This window comes from Haliotis rufescens, unplaced genomic scaffold (assembly GCF_023055435.1).
Source record: "Haliotis rufescens isolate VD_foot unplaced genomic scaffold, xgHalRufe1.0.p SCAF_20, whole genome shotgun sequence".
Classification (NCBI taxonomy): domain Eukaryota; kingdom Metazoa; phylum Mollusca; class Gastropoda; order Lepetellida; family Haliotidae; genus Haliotis; species Haliotis rufescens.
Genome location: NW_025963891.1, coordinates 21,002,151 through 21,017,905, shown reverse-complemented (window position 1 = coordinate 21,017,905; position 15,755 = coordinate 21,002,151). Strand labels below are relative to the sequence as shown.

Here is a 15,755-nt window from a genome sequence, read left to right as displayed (position 1 = left end):
TATGGTAATCAGATTTGGAATCCACTATTCTTGTGTTATGGTTTTCGAACCCCTAAAATGTATTCCTCATTACATGTCTAATAACAATCCCAAAACACTAAAATTAAGTCTTATTAAGACATTTATTCCTGTTAATACTTGGATAGTCATATGGCCATGTCTTGTTAATTTTATTGCGGTAATGCCTCCCGAGTGAGACGAGTCGATCAGGTGCCATCTTGTTACCGTCTCATGATTTCGAGCCTCTCCATTAGTCAAGTTAAAAATAGATGCACAACATGTTCAGTCACATGACATTACAGACAGGAGGTTTTCAAACATCATCCGATACATAATCGGTACATACAATTGTTCCGATACAAAATTATCATCAGGTCAAGTTTGATTAAAATGTGCTTTAGTCAAAACAGGTGAGGCTCGTAAACATGTGACATGGAGATCTATGTTTAGGTATTAAAAATTAATTTCAAATTTGTTTTTATATGATTGGCAATTGTTTGTCTTTGAAGGTGTCTTTGAAATGTACCAACGGTATTAATAATGATATCTAGAAAATGGGTCTTATATTTGTGGCTACTCTAGCTGTAGTGATTGGCTGCTGTTGTTGTACATAAATGGATTGATTGAGAATCTGTTTCGTAAGTCTCATTTCTGTCAGAATAAAATGTCAGGAACTGAAAATATTTTCTGTCATGTTGTGATATATGGTTGTCTTAACCATTGACCTTCTGAAATGCGGCTATTATTTGGAGAAATTTTGTTCAAGTATTGCTACATTGCTTGACGTGTTTCGTTTTCAAGATTAAACAAGAAAGCAAATCAGAGGATTTTTTAAAATCAACTTCAGACATTTTTTTAACTTTTTAAACAAGCAAAAAAACTAGTAAGATCACCTTTGATCATATGTCAGAGGAGAACTCTTGGCTTTGATCAGGTTTGAAAGATGTAAATCTTTTAGCAATTGAAAAGAAATTATGTCAAATCTCATATGAAGCAAAATTTTATGGAAAGATTTATATGATTTATATGATTTACTTCTGATCATGCTTCAATTATTGCTTTGTTTGTGTTTTCTTTGATGTTGTCATCGAGGTTGACTTTACCATACAATCTTTCGAAAGGCATATGAGTGATCTGAAAATGTCTCACAATACTTGTGAAACAAATCACCAGATCTCGTGTTGAGTTTGAGGTCTTCAGGTCTAATGAACTCCATCTCATATATGATCATGGGTTAAAATCCCGGTTCACCCCAATTATGTTTCTAGGTTTATCAGCAAAATAGCTGTGCTCGTGGGTTTAACCGATGTGGTAAACGTCTGAGACCTGCATCACTTCGGGCTTTCTTCCCACATTAAGCTGACGCGCCGTGATATAACTGGAATACTGTTAAAAGCAGCATTAAATCCAACTCACTCACTCACTCAAATGGGTATGCTGGTACTACTTGATCAAACACAAGTCTCAAGTAATTAACCATGTAGTCAGGGCTGACAGATACTAATTAAATCCTTACAGATAATGATGAATTAGGACAGCTGAAAGTTATGGGATGTGATGTCATAACACAATTGTTATATGTTATCACTGTCCATTTACTGTAGAAAGGTCATGGCAGTTTTGGTCATGTAAAAATATCCTTGAAACACCTTATATAGAGATCAATATCTTTCAATGAACAATACTGAAAGTCATCGTTTACCAAGAAGGAAGACAGCTGAAAGGAACATTAGATGGGCTGTTTCATTGCTTTTGATCTCTATCTTTGCAAATTTTTGCATATTTGAAAAATTGTTAAAAGCTGTCATAAAAAAATGAAATATCCTATTCAAATGAAATATTTTCACATTTCCATGTGTTTATAAAATGTCTTCCATTAGAATGTGACGGCTGACTTTGTTTTGTGGTAAACTCACATTTATAAACATTCTGCTGCAGCTTACTCAGATTTGTTAAAAAGCAATGTTTATCTTTATCTTGGAATATAGTCACTTCAACGAAAGTCACTATTGATCATAATAGTTAATATTGATTATAGTTATTGACTGTAATGTTTTTGGTTTAGATGCAGCATGGTCAGCCATTCAATAACCAGGGGTACCCCGGGATGGGTCAGCAGCGGCCTCCTGGTCCAATGCCAGGCATGGGTCAGGGCGGGGGGCCGGGCCCGGGGCCCATGCCCACCAAGCCCACCATGCCCAACATGAGTATGTACCCCCGCCGGGCAGGACCCTACCCCAACCCCTCGCAATACATGGCTCAGAAGCGCGCACCCATGCACTACCCCAACGGAGCCCAAGTGGACGTAAGTATAGTTTGGCCTTTGCATTGAACATATACTTTGAATAAGGATTCTGGAATGAAAACAAGATGGCCATTTTTTGTTGGCATTCATGATGTTCAGTTCACTGTGGCATTAAACAACATTCACTCACACACTTAAGTCTTAAATGTTTACATTTTCTGCCGTGTTATTTTTTATCCCTTACATCACAAAGAAGACGAATGCAGTAACACTGTTTTTGAATTACGGAATATTGAATGGATTATGCTCCAAGGGTTCTTTCTGTCTATTTTTCTTTCGAGATTGAACCATGTGAATTAACAACCTTGTGTTTCTTCTGTTACAGTTCGGGCCATCTTACAATAACCACCAACAGTACCCCACAAAACCGCAGTACCCCCCTACCCAGCAGCCCCTCCCATCCCCAACATACCCTCCGCACCAAGGCATGAGGCCAAACGGCCCCAGCCCGTACCCAAATGGTCAGAATCCCTACGTTGGACAGACCCAATACCCGCCGAACAGACCACCACCTGGGCAAGGCCCTGGGTTCCCAGGCCAGTTCCCCGGGCAGGTGAGCAGCCCTGTACGAAACCTTTACTTATACCTCTATGTCTGTAAATGTCTTTTGGTTAACCCTGTACCTACTTCTTACTTAAACCGACCTGGAATAGGTCTTCAGCAACCCATGCTTGCTGTAAAAGGCGACTATGCTTGTCGTAAGAGGTGACTGACACGATTTTGGTTGATGCATGTCATCGTATCCAAATTGCGTCAATCAATGCTCACGATGTCAATCACTGGATTGTCTGGTTCAGACTTGATTATTTACAGACCGAGGTCATATAGCTGGAATATTGCTGAGTGCGGCGTTAAACAACAACAAACAAACAAATCTTGCTTCTCCCTGTATACAGGGATTCATCTGGACCTGCTCAGACACAGATATTTGAGTGTGCAGCAAATGACAGTAACAATTCCCAATTTGAATTTAAAATTTACAGAAACAAAACATTAAAGAAATTCAAAGTTTGAACAATATCGTGATTCTTCTCCCAATTTGTCTGCCAAGGGCACTTAGTTTGGAATCCTAATTAAATCCCCAATAAATCCCTGGTTATATCTGTAAATGTCAACTGGTTAACTCTGTATAAACTTTTCCTTATTCCTATGGATTTGTAAATGTATATATATGCTGCTACCAAATTATATTTCTATGAAATATTCCCTTTGACCTATACATCCTTGAATTTCTTTGGTTCATCCTGTACAATCATTTACTTATATCCCAGTGTTTAACATGCACGCTATCCAACTGCTGTCATTTAAGCAGTTGTTAAGAAAGTAGTGGCTCAATGCCAAGATACATTAGAGTAGTTGTGTTGAACTGACATGAGTATTTATCATATTTCTCAGATTGATTCTTTAATATCTGTACATCAAAATGTTCATGTTGGCACATTGGTGTTTCTTCAGCAGCCGAGCTACCAGCACTCACCGATACCTGGCAACCCGACGCCGCCAATGACGCCTGGCGCTGTACCCCCTTACTCTAATCCCGATGTCAAACCCAACTTCCCAGAATTTAAACCACAGCTCCCCATAAAGAAAGGTAGGTGTTCCTTTACTTGTCAATGATGCTTGTCATGATATGACTGAAATATGGTCTAAATAGGCCTTGAACTCTCACTAGTAATGATGCACAGCAATTCTGATAATTTGATGCCTTAAAAAACATTCTAATATGCGCCAAAGTCTTTTTATGTTATTCTTCTTACCAGGGTAATTTATGTCTCAAATAACTATAGTATCAGAAAGAGAATGTTATCATCCGCCATTTCAGGAAATATTTATGATAACAAGGCCAATTCTCTCTCCCACGTAGGGAAAACATCAAATTGTCATCATAGGTTGCATATGTAATTGAGGAAATATTTTATTGAAAAAGGCTTTACCCTAGCATAATAATTTATGAAGTGATGATTGATCCCTCATTTTAGTGCTATCAAACTTGAAATATGAATTCCCCAGTAGCATCAGCCATCTACTTGCCATCTACTTGCATTGGCAGTGTATCAAGTTGCGGGAGTGTGTGCAACACGCCCATGCGATAACACACATCAACATATAGGCAAAAGGTGATGGGTCAGCTTGTTTCCTGTGAGGAAATTTGCCCAGATCAACTGTGTGCTCATGTTGAAGTTTATCTTGGTTTTTCGTCTGCATGTTGTCTGTCTCTGACTACATGATTGCATCGTATGGGGGGAAATTTCAGGATACCCTCTTTATTTTACTGTCACAATTTCATCTGACATGACCTTGGTGCCATCACGTTTGTCATAAATTATGTAGAAATGGCGTATAACATGTTAGAGCTGTTTGTTTGGGAATGAATGTGTGTATTGTGTTATATCACTGTTACATTGTCCAAGAATGATGTTAACTCTTTTTTTTAATTTAAAAACATGGAATTAATTATTAATGCAGGAATACAAAAATAATTTTCAGAAAAACACTTTTGAAATATGAATGTTATTACCCTAAAAATGTGATATCGAGGCTGAAAGAGACACATTGTGCACACTTGTAGAGATTTTTTCAGACTACGGTAACTTGTAACAAATTTAGATGGAATAATTGTGTGCTCTACTCTATCAGGGAAATACTTACCACTGATTTGTTATTTTGCAGAGAATGATGAATTGCGGTTAACGTTTCCTGTTCGAGATGGGGTGGTGTTGCCGCCGTTCCGTCTGGAACACAACTTAGCTGTCAGTAACCACGTCTTCCACTTACGGGAGTCCGTCTACCAGACTCTCATGTGGAGGTACGTACCACTGGTCAAATTATGACATTAAGTTATCATTAAATCTCTAAAAATGTTTTTTTTGTGAAATTGTCTTATATAATATGAATGAACCCAGAGAATCTCATCATTTTCAGAAACTGAGGTAATCTAGACGTGCTAAATTATAGTAGACTTGCTTGGGAGTGTTAAGATATATATATTTTTTTCAGGATCTATATGAGAGACTAGCCTTTTACAAAAAGTTCACATATATTTTTATAGGGTCATTTATTTCTGCTTTACTTGTCAGTATAATTGATGTGGATTCTCTCGTTTTAAATGGGAAATTACTTTCAAGATTATAGTTTATATTAATGCACTTCCCATTTATGTTGACTTCATCAGTTTGGTGGTATTTTCTTATTCTTATTTTGGGGGTATTTATAGAACTTCCTGTCTCAGAACCTGTCTGGGATGGACAGTTTTCTGTTAGGGTAATTGGAAAGTACAGGAAGTGTAAGAGTTAGATCCATTTGCACTATCGTGTGGATCTTTAATCTATAACTTGGTACTTGTTGTTACCCTGTCTGGCGCACGACATTAAGGGGCTAAAACAAGGACTGGTCGGCTCGGAGTCTGTATACTGTGTCTGAGTGAGGTATTCATGTTACTGTGGCATGGTATTTCAGTGTGCTAGCACTATAAGACAGCATCAGTCCGGACTAGTACAAGCAGCCAAACACACACATACACGTGCATGCATGTCGCTATATAAGTGCAATAATCTTGGACGCGACGTTAAACCCAATTTCACCTCACCTCACTAGTACAAGCAGCCACACATACATGCATGCACATCACTATATAATTGCAATAATCTTGGACGTGATGTTAGACCCCATTTCACCTAACTCTCGAAATATCGTTAAAATATGTGTGTTGGTTTCTACTCAGGTCTGACTTGGAGCTGCAGTTGAAGTGTTTCCACCACGAAGACAGGCAGATGAACACAAACTGGCCGGCCTCCGTCACGGTCAGCGTCAATGCCACACCACTCACAATAGAACGAGGGGAAAACAAGTCATCTCATAAGCCATTATACCTGAAGGAAGTGTGTCAACCTGGTCGTAACACCATCCAAATCACCGTCACCGCATGTTGTTGTGTGAGTACCAGCACATTGACTGCTAATTCGTGCTTCATAGGAACAGGCCCCCAATTACCTTTGCTTCCTGTAAATGTTGATTGTTTGGACAAAATGTTCTGAAACTGAATAAATGATGTGTATTGACTAATACTCACTCTCAACTAGGGCTGGAACGGGTAACTCTGGTTCTAGGGTCAGGTGGGTTCTGAGTAGGACCTGGATACTCTCAGGACTACCCGGACCTGTGGTTAGTCATGTGATATAGTGTTTAATGGCAAAAATTATCTAGAAATCAATGGTAACACTATGTGACAAATGTTCGCATTTCGTTCTGACTATACACACATTCCTTCTGACTTTATATGTTTGAATAAAGATAAAACTTCAGTCGAGCCTTTGCCAATTGGACATTTTGTACTCATCTCTTGAGACCTATTGTGGATCAGGTAATGTGGGGGGTACCCGGGGGTAGTACATTTGGACTCATCACAGCCCTACTCTCAACACCATCATTTACATATTGCTGACTAAAGCATTAATTTCCTGTGTATACAGTTGTTCACATATTGTCACGAAGTGGGTGTATACTTGTTATATTGCATCATGTGCATTAATTTTGTAGATGAGTATTAACATCCATTGCTGCTTCACACTAGGTTCATGAAGCCTATGCAATACTGATAAGTAGGGTAGCATGAACATTGTCTGTCATGTGGAATGATTCCAGGACTAATTGTACTCTTGTTTGTTTCAGTCTCATCTGTTTGTTTTACAACTGGTTCATCGGCCAAGCATCAGATCTGTGTTGCAGGGTCTATTGAGAAAGCGCTTACTGCCAGCTGAACACTGCATCACTAAAAGTAGGTTCTTGGAACAATGGCAGCCATCTTGAATTTTTTATGCTTAAGCAAGTAGCACAATCGTTTGCCAACTAAATGAGATAAAAATATTGCCAATGACTGGTTGATGCATATGTGAGATTTGCTACATTATATTATTGTCTCAAAGGCAAGAATATTTTGGCTGCATCGCATTAAATTTTATATATACGTTTTTCGAAAGAATTTAGATTTTCAGCTTACCTGGCTGTTTTGTTGTTTAAAATTATGTTATGAAAGAACTTCTTAGTTTAATTATTATGCTTATGTATGATTGTTTATTTGTTCCAGTCAAAAGGAACTTCTCTCATGTGCCCACCAACAGCAATGGTATGAATGATGACGGGGTGGAACAAACAGCAATCAAAGTGTCCCTCAAATGTCCCATTACATATCGCCGCATCACATTACCTGCACGGGGACACGACTGTAAACACATACAGTGCTTCGACCTCGAGTCCTACTTGCAGCTCAACTGTGAACGTGGCACGTGGCGATGTCCAGTCTGCAAGTAAGTGACTCTTTGCAAAACCATGTACTCATTGGTGAATAGTTTATACAGATATTTAGCTCCACTGAATTTATTGTGAGCCAGAATTGTTTTAGCAATGACTGGTGTCGATGCGGGCTCTGAAGTTCGTACTCACCCTGAAAAAAAGTAACTGTTTAGAAACTACTGTTCATACCCTCTCAATCTTTGCCAAAGAATTTTGTGACTACAGTCAGAAATTGTCTGTCAGCATAATTTTCACTAGATTCTAGCTTCAGCATCTGGACTATTAAAAGTTGAGCTTACTTGGCCAAAAGACCCTTGAAGATCCGGGAGGGAATAGGTCTTCAGTAACCCATGCTAGCCGTAAAAGGCAACTATGCTTGTCGTAAGAGGCGACTAACGGGATTTGGTGGTCAGGCTCGCTGACTTGGATGAGGCTTGTCATTGATCCCAGTTTTGTGGATCAATGCCCATAATGTCAATCACTGGATTGTCTGGTCCAGACTCGATTGTTTACAGACCACTGCCATGTAGCTGGAATATTTCTAAGTGCGGCATTAAACAATCAAACAAACTTGGCCAAGAGAACTTGTACTGGCTTACTATTGACTCAATTGCCAGCTTTATGACTCCTGTTGCTAACATTGTCTCCTTGTTTGCAGCAAAACAGCATTGCTTGAGGGGTTGGAGATTGACCAGTACATATGGGGCATCCTCACCAACCTCAGCAACACGGAGTTTGAGGAGGTGACCATCGACCAGACAGCCAGTTGGAAACCTGTGCCCATCAAAACCATCAAAGAGGAGGACACAGGTAGGAATCACCTAATATTGATATTCATAGGGTTGAACTAGATTAGATGTATAAAGTGTAGGTTAAATGGTAAAAGGCCATGCAAGTCTTAAAATTGATATTCATGGTGTTGAATGATGATGGGGTTGGACAACATTGAAGATGTACAAACAAAGAGTAGGTTATACTTTCAATATCAGTCTATGGACAAGAGAGATTAACTGGTCCAGAGTTGATTATTTACAGTCCATGGTTATATGGCTGGGATATTGCTTAGTGCAGTGTTGAACAACAAACACTCACAATGACAAGAGAATCTGGGGAGTGTTGTGGTTTGTTTTGTGTCGTCATGCCAGAGACCTCACAGTGGGGTAGTACTGTAGTGGCATCTAATCCACGTTTCACTTGCTATGATGTGGCTGGAATGATGCTAAGAGTGGTGTGTAACATCTTTGGTCCTGATTACAATTATGTATTATTTTATCTTATCCTGACTCATGCGTATGAGTCAGGATAAGTATAAGTGATATTTTTACTTTAAAAAATACATCCTACTCATGTTGGAGGCCTGTTTTTCAGTACATTGTCATTGAATGTATGTAACATTTGTATTTGTTCAGGCCAACCGGAACCGTGTGCGAACTCACGCTGGGTGAAGGCCATGTCACCGGCCAGTATGCAGCTGCCTACCATGAACAACTGGGATCACTGCCCTCCGCCATCACCCTTTGTCATGCCTCCAGGATCACAAGGTGCGTACCATCATGTCAACTGTTACATATCATTAATAGTATATAGGATATACAGAATAATGAGATTCCAGGAAAATTCTACAACCCTTTATTGTTTCCTTAGGAAACCTTCATAGTTTTGTGAGTCCATGATTGTTTGATTTGTAAAATATTTGTGAAATAATGTAAAATGTAAGTGAAACCATTTTTGTTATTGTAAGAGTTGCATATTGCTGTATCTTTTTGTTTGTTGAAACTCCTTGATAGTTCCATGAGGCAATGCTTGATGAGATGTGTTTGTGTTTCGATGCATTGTGTTACAGTTTTGTCTCATAATTCTTGCTTGTTTTGCCAGGCGATCAGTTAAGTCAGCCCTTGCGGCATCCTGACCCTCAAGTTCCGAACGGCAACCATATGGTGCCTGGACCAAACCAAGGGGTCATGAATCACCAGAATGGGAACGGTAGCCATCCCCTCAGTCACACGCCTAACTCCAACCAGCACAATCCAGTGGGGCCAGGGGACCACAGCTTATCCGATCTCACCTTCGATCCTGCAGCTAGTTTTGGGGAAACAGAGGGTGGACAACCAGGTTTAGATGTAAGTTGCAGAATGTGTTTACTATTCTTTTTTTCAATGTGTTATTGCAGGTATTCAATTGAAAGGTAAATTACTTTAAAAGAGACATGACTGATATGGCTTAGACTTATACTTTGTAAGACAAGTAGGAAAACAAGTGCTGTTTTATTGAATAGTCATAATATTGATTATAATACGTGAATTTAAGTTGAGGAAGCCTGTAGCCACTCTATGCCCTAATACCACCAGTTGAAGACTCCCAAACCCACATAAACTAGGTGTTGTCTAACCAATCCTATCTCTTTCAATGTCAAAAGCTCACTGTGAATCAAAGGTGTATTCCCTTGACATACGTTTACATAAAATTACAAATCTCGTAAAGACCTTTTAATTAACCATTAAAATATTAGTTCGTTTACTTTTTAAAAGTTCATCCTAAGCTATTCTAGATTATACCACTCAATTCAAAACAAGAATGTAGAAGAATTCACATTCAGCATTTGTCAGTGAGAGGGTTAAGATATTATTGACTTCACTAGTGGGTGTAGATTTCAGTTGTATTGGATATAAGTAAAGTCGAACAGCTGTGGCTTTTTAGAGTCCATTGAGGGTGTTGAGAGAGTTTACTGCTTGAATATTGAACAACGGTACAATTGGCATGTGTTCATACAGAACTGAACCAATTTGTTTGAGGATGTTCTTAGAGATTTTGAATTATTGGATATGTCATTGATGCAATGCTTTTTCTCTGTTGCAGCTTTTGCCAGAAAATCTCGGTGATCCTATTGAACTGTTATCATACCTCGGTCCACCCGATGGTACGGAGTCCTCAAATCAAAACACTAACTGTGGGGGTGGGACAACGGGGGCACAAAATAGTGACGATATTTTGGCATTGTTTGAGGCGTGAACCGATGTCCAAATGTGAAGAACCTGTGATCCCATGTGTGTGAGATAGGACTCCTGTTCAGACCAGCAACAGTCCAAGCGACGATGTTGCTGGTGGAGCAACTTCAGACTCACTCAATCATTTGTCATCATCATCTTCATCTCTGACCTAGAAAGCCGACCGAGGAATACTGTGCTACCGTGACAAAACATTACAGGGCAGGAACCATGGGGGATGTGTGCTCAAAAATAAAAGTGCAAAGGGCGGGAAGAATCAGGGATGCTGGCAGTCCTGAAAGGAAAAAAAAAGCCACAGCAAGTGCAGCAGATTTTTGTTTTCTATTTTGTGCAAAAAAAAATACAAACCTGCTGTGAACAAGATAGTGACTTGATTCTCCATACTGTGTCTGTTGTCTCATCTGTGTCATATTGCAAGTTGTGTCAGCAATCATGTGACCTTTTGACCTTGACCTTGCCAATGAAGGACATGGCAGGCATGTTGCTAAAATGATAGCCTCAAAAGACTATAAACAGCAAAATATATATATTTGTGTTTATTTTTACCAGTGAATGCCATGCCGACTTTTGGCGAGGGCATTTGTTGCAGACATCACCGTGTTATTTTAAGACATGATTTTGAATGTTTGTGAGACAGTGACTCGCTGTGTATTCAATATGAACCTGCAGTGGTCTCGGGACAATGCGACGAGCGAGACAGGAATATGTCTTGGTGACAATTCAGGAAATCTTCACCTAAAGATCATATCAAACGGACATTTAGTTAGTAGAGGCAGCAACACACTCACCCTGCATTTTTTTTAAATCGTTACACACATGAAGTACAGTGTCTTTAATTTTTTACATTTTTTTGTTTCGTCGTTACTCATCGTGATAACCAGAATCATACACTATCTGAAAATAAGACTGAGACATTTTGAGGAAGGATACTTGCAATATTAAATAAACCTAGATCGTAGACAGGTCACAGTCCAGTGCTTCTCTTTACAAACCTACAATATGTGCAAAGAGAAATATTTATATTCAGTATGCAATGAATTTTAAAGGCAATACCCAAAGGAAGAATTGAATGAGGGATTTTTGTGGAGCTTAGCAATTATCGGTTTGGTGCAACCTGTCATATTTTTAAAAAAGATATTCATTTTAGCTGTGCAACTTGTAAATTTAATTCCCAAAAGAAGTCATGAAGATATTTATATTATGTTAAAATTCCATTGCTGTGTCTCCTCCCCGGAGTTTAATTCATAGGGCAGTTGGTGAACTGTAGTGCTTCTGTTTCGAGTAAGTTGTCTCCATTTTAGTAGTATTATTTGTCTAATTTGTAGTATATCTGAGAAAACCACAATGACAACAAACCATGACTGTTACCATGGCAATGCCGCTTGTTTCTAGTGTGTTGACAATTTTGCCATCACAGGATTAAACACTATTATACCCTTGGATACAGTTGTAGGCAGTGGTTAGGAGGAAAGATTGTTTTATAAATTATTTAACATCAATCCTGACATTTTTGTATTCATTATGTCATTTGTCCTTGTAGTTGTTAAACCTGTGAGTTTTGTATCTTTACGCTTTTAATTATTTTACTGATCACTTGTTGTTTTAAAGGTGCTTAATTTCAATTAAATTCATTATTCCTTTCTAATCAGTGTCAATGAAAATTCACAGAAAATCTATATTTTTAGTTCCCCCTTCTCCCTCAGAGCGCCTTCCAATATATATACATATATATATATAAGATATAACCAATTGTTACCATTGCCAACCTGAAGCAAGTTAGTACTGTATATTATTTAAGCTCATTTTAAACATTGTACATAAACGAGTGTTGTCCATTTCATAGGCTTGTTCAAGTTGACTTGAAAATAACTTTATGTTACCATGGTTATTAGTGTAGGGGAAGTGTAAATATTTTAAAGTTTAAACATTTATAATTATCAGATGACACTGTTAATGTGAAACTTCCCTCTCCCCCTCCCAAACCCACAGCTGTTAGATTTTATTTATATCCAATACAACTGAAATCTACACCCACTAGTTAAGTCAATTTCTCAATAATATCTTAACCCTTTCACTGCCAAATGCTGAATGTGAATTCTTCTACATTCTTGTTTTGAATTGAGTGGTATAATCTGGAATAGCTTAGGATGAATTTTTAAAAAGTAAATGAACTAATATTTTAAGGGTTTAATTAATGGTCTTTAAGGGATTTGTAATTTTATGTAAACCTATGCCAAGGGAATTACACCTTGATTCACAGTGAGCATTTGACATTGAAAGAGATAGGATTGGTTAGACAACACCTAGTTTATGTGGGTTTGGGAGTCTGTAGTAAAACTACTTCAACTGGTGGTATTAGGGCATAGAGTGGCTACAGGCTTCCTCAACTTGTGCTAGACAATAGGCTTATATTGTGGATATTTTAAGATGAAAGGACATGGGGATTGATTTAACATTGTTCAACTCGGAAGGGGATATGAATATGTTATCTGGATTTTTAGTAAATGGTATCTGGTATATAAATGATGTTTTACCTGGTTTGGTTCAAAATAAGTGTTGTTTTTCCAAGACATGACACAGGAAGCACTTCTCATATGCATTTTTTTTTTTTTTATGCTTTTCATCTTTCTTTTTCTTCTATCAACATTTTAAGAATTCATGAAAGGCACAATGTTTTATTTTAAAAATGATTTTAGAAATAAAGAGTGTGAATGTATGTACAATCTCCACAATACAAGCCTGTGTATTTGTAGACAAATGTTAATAGTGTACATCCGGACTGCCACTTCTCGCCTATGAAGTTGGTTGGTACTGACAGCCTGTGTATTTATTGTCTTCTTTGTACAGTGTATTTTATCAACGGTCTCGCCCCTCCCCCCTCCCGTGTACAAAACTCCCTGCCCGACCCCCTCTTATGAGTTGCAGTATTGTGATGTACAAAACTCACCTGCCTATGTCAAAAAATACAACCAATAATTTATTTTTTCCTCTCAGCTCATCCAAATGAATTCAATTCTTGCTGGATCTCAAAACTATTGACCCTGGTGTCCATGTCACTGTCATGACAACTGTCGTTGTGGCAACGGTTGCCAAAGATACCAAGGTTGACTTAGATCAGCCATTTTGTTTCTTTTTGTAAATTCTTGCTAAGAGCTGCAGACCACTCACAAGGAGATCTTAGCAAGAATAGGGTCTAGATGACATGGAGTTTGATAAATTGAAATTTTATTTATTTCCAAAATAAATATATATCTACATATGTTCAACAAAAAATCAAATTATACTGGATCTAGATCTGGTAGATTTATGTTAGTATCAATTGTATATATTATTTCACACTAATAATATTCCACAAGAAAATCGAAATTGTTTATGGAAGACAATTGTTAATTTTCCAGCTGCTAAACAGCATTTGAAATATATTCTAATAATGCAATTTGTAACACGACCAGCCGTGAGCATCTAGACCCTCTTGTTCATCTACTATGCCCGAAACTTTCATCACGTGACCCAAGGGAACCATTCAGCTGCTGTGAAGAGATCATGACGTCACTTCCGGCTTCTGTGCAATGAGTGTACATTTCAGAGTCAGCAATGACATGTGATTTTGACACCAAAAATATGTCCTTTAGTCCCTTTCATGTGATCATTATTTAATCCAATAAATGAGATAAAATTAAGCTAATGTTTTGTGTTCATTACGATGGCAACATTAAGTTGGATATATCCTGACTGCAATGGCAGAATTGCAATCCTGTGCCGACGCGCCTCTTCCATGAGACGGATAAACATCCCAGAACATAATTTTTCTCATGTCGTTCTGAAAGGGTATATGGAAGCAAAACGTCAATACTTCATGGGTTTGTACTTGCCCCCATAACCGTACAGATGTGGTCATTTTATAAAGGAAATGACAGTACGTGGAGATTGTTTGTTTGTTTGTGGTTTAACGTTGCACTCAGCAATATTTCAGCTATATGACGGCGGTCTGTAAATAATCGAGTCTGGACGAGACAATCCAGTGATTGACATCATGGGCATCGATCCAGACAGTTGGGATCGATGACATGCATCAATCAAGCCGGCGAGCCTGACCACCCGATCCCGTTATTCGCCTCTTACGACAAGCATACATCGCTTGGGTAGCATGGGTTGCTGAAGACCTATTCTACCACGGATCTTCACGGGGAAAATTGTACGGTATCTGATGTTGTGTAGTAGTGACGTGTGTCAATTTTAAGTCAAGCGACGAGTTTTAGCCATGTATTACTCCCGAAAGACAAAATAACATAATGTGAAGTTTATAGGAGCACTACGTTTGCCTGATATTGATATAGAAGCAATGTGCAGAGTAGATGACGCAAGGCTGTAGCTGTGTTAAGAGAAAGACTGACGTTTGCGCGATGTAATCTGAGCCCCATTGGTCATGGCACTGGAAGGTTTCCTTCTACCAGGACCCAGGCCGTGATTGGATTCGTTGCTTGGTGTAGTAGTCAAACTGCAAATGAACCGTACGTATTCGCGGTTGATGGCTGGTTGGTTGGTTTGTTGTTTAACGCCGCACTCCAGCTATATGACGGCGGTCTGTAAATAAGCGAGTCTGGACCAGACAATCCCGTGATTGACATCATGAGCATCGATCCACGCAATTGGGATCGATGACATGCATCAACCAAGTCAGCGAGCCTGACCACCCGATCCCGTTAGTCGCATTTTACGACAAGCATAGTCGCCTTTTACGGCAAGCATGGGTTCCTGAAGACCTATTCTACCCCGGAATCTTCACGGGTCCGCGGGTGATGGAGGAACATTGTGTCTTACAAACCCGTGACGTATTGACGATGATGGAAACAGTCAACGTGCGTCAATGAAACCAGATGACGTAAGTATGTCCAAGGTTCATGTCTTGTAAGAGTGAGTGAATTTAGCGGGCTTTGATTGATTGGTTGTTTGTTGTTTAACGACGCACACGTCCCACGCAGTCGGGTTAACATGACACACAAAGTAACTGAAAGTGAGTCTCCACGTTCCACGGGGCGGTGGGAAAGCCCAGTGGTTAAAGTGTTTGGTCGTTACGCCCAAAGCCCGGATTCGATTCCCCACATGAGTGAAACGTACTGTCGTGATATTGCTGGAATATTGCTAAAAGCGGTGTA

At 39.0% G+C, this 15,755-nt stretch overlaps 1 protein-coding gene across 7 annotated transcripts in view; it reads left to right on the top strand.

The window, feature by feature from the left end:
* The window catches only part of LOC124137805 (zinc finger MIZ domain-containing protein 1-like), a 423,984-nt gene extending 409,705 nt beyond the window's left edge, over nt 1-14,279 (top strand). For 5 of the 7 annotated variants that reach the window (XM_046504266.2, XM_046504258.2, XM_046504276.2 and 2 more), the window contains 11 exons: nt 2,066-2,305; nt 2,631-2,870; nt 3,761-3,896; nt 4,976-5,111; nt 6,027-6,237; nt 6,974-7,079; nt 7,389-7,608; nt 8,253-8,404; nt 9,004-9,135; nt 9,470-9,714; nt 10,451-14,279. In XM_046504266.2, coding sequence (XP_046360222.1) covers nt 2,066-2,305; nt 2,631-2,870; nt 3,761-3,896; nt 4,976-5,111; nt 6,027-6,237; nt 6,974-7,079; nt 7,389-7,608; nt 8,253-8,404; nt 9,004-9,135; nt 9,470-9,714; nt 10,451-10,603 — 1,971 coding nt within the window. In that variant the 3' untranslated portion in view covers nt 10,604-14,279. The remainder of the gene's footprint in view (nt 1-2,065; nt 2,306-2,630; nt 2,871-3,760; nt 3,897-4,975; nt 5,112-6,026; nt 6,238-6,973; nt 7,080-7,388; nt 7,609-8,252; nt 8,405-9,003; nt 9,136-9,469; nt 9,715-10,450) is intronic. The other 2 variants (XM_046504301.2, XM_046504293.2) reach the window with 2 other exon arrangements.
* The last annotated feature ends 1,476 nt before the right edge of the window (nt 14,280-15,755 follow it).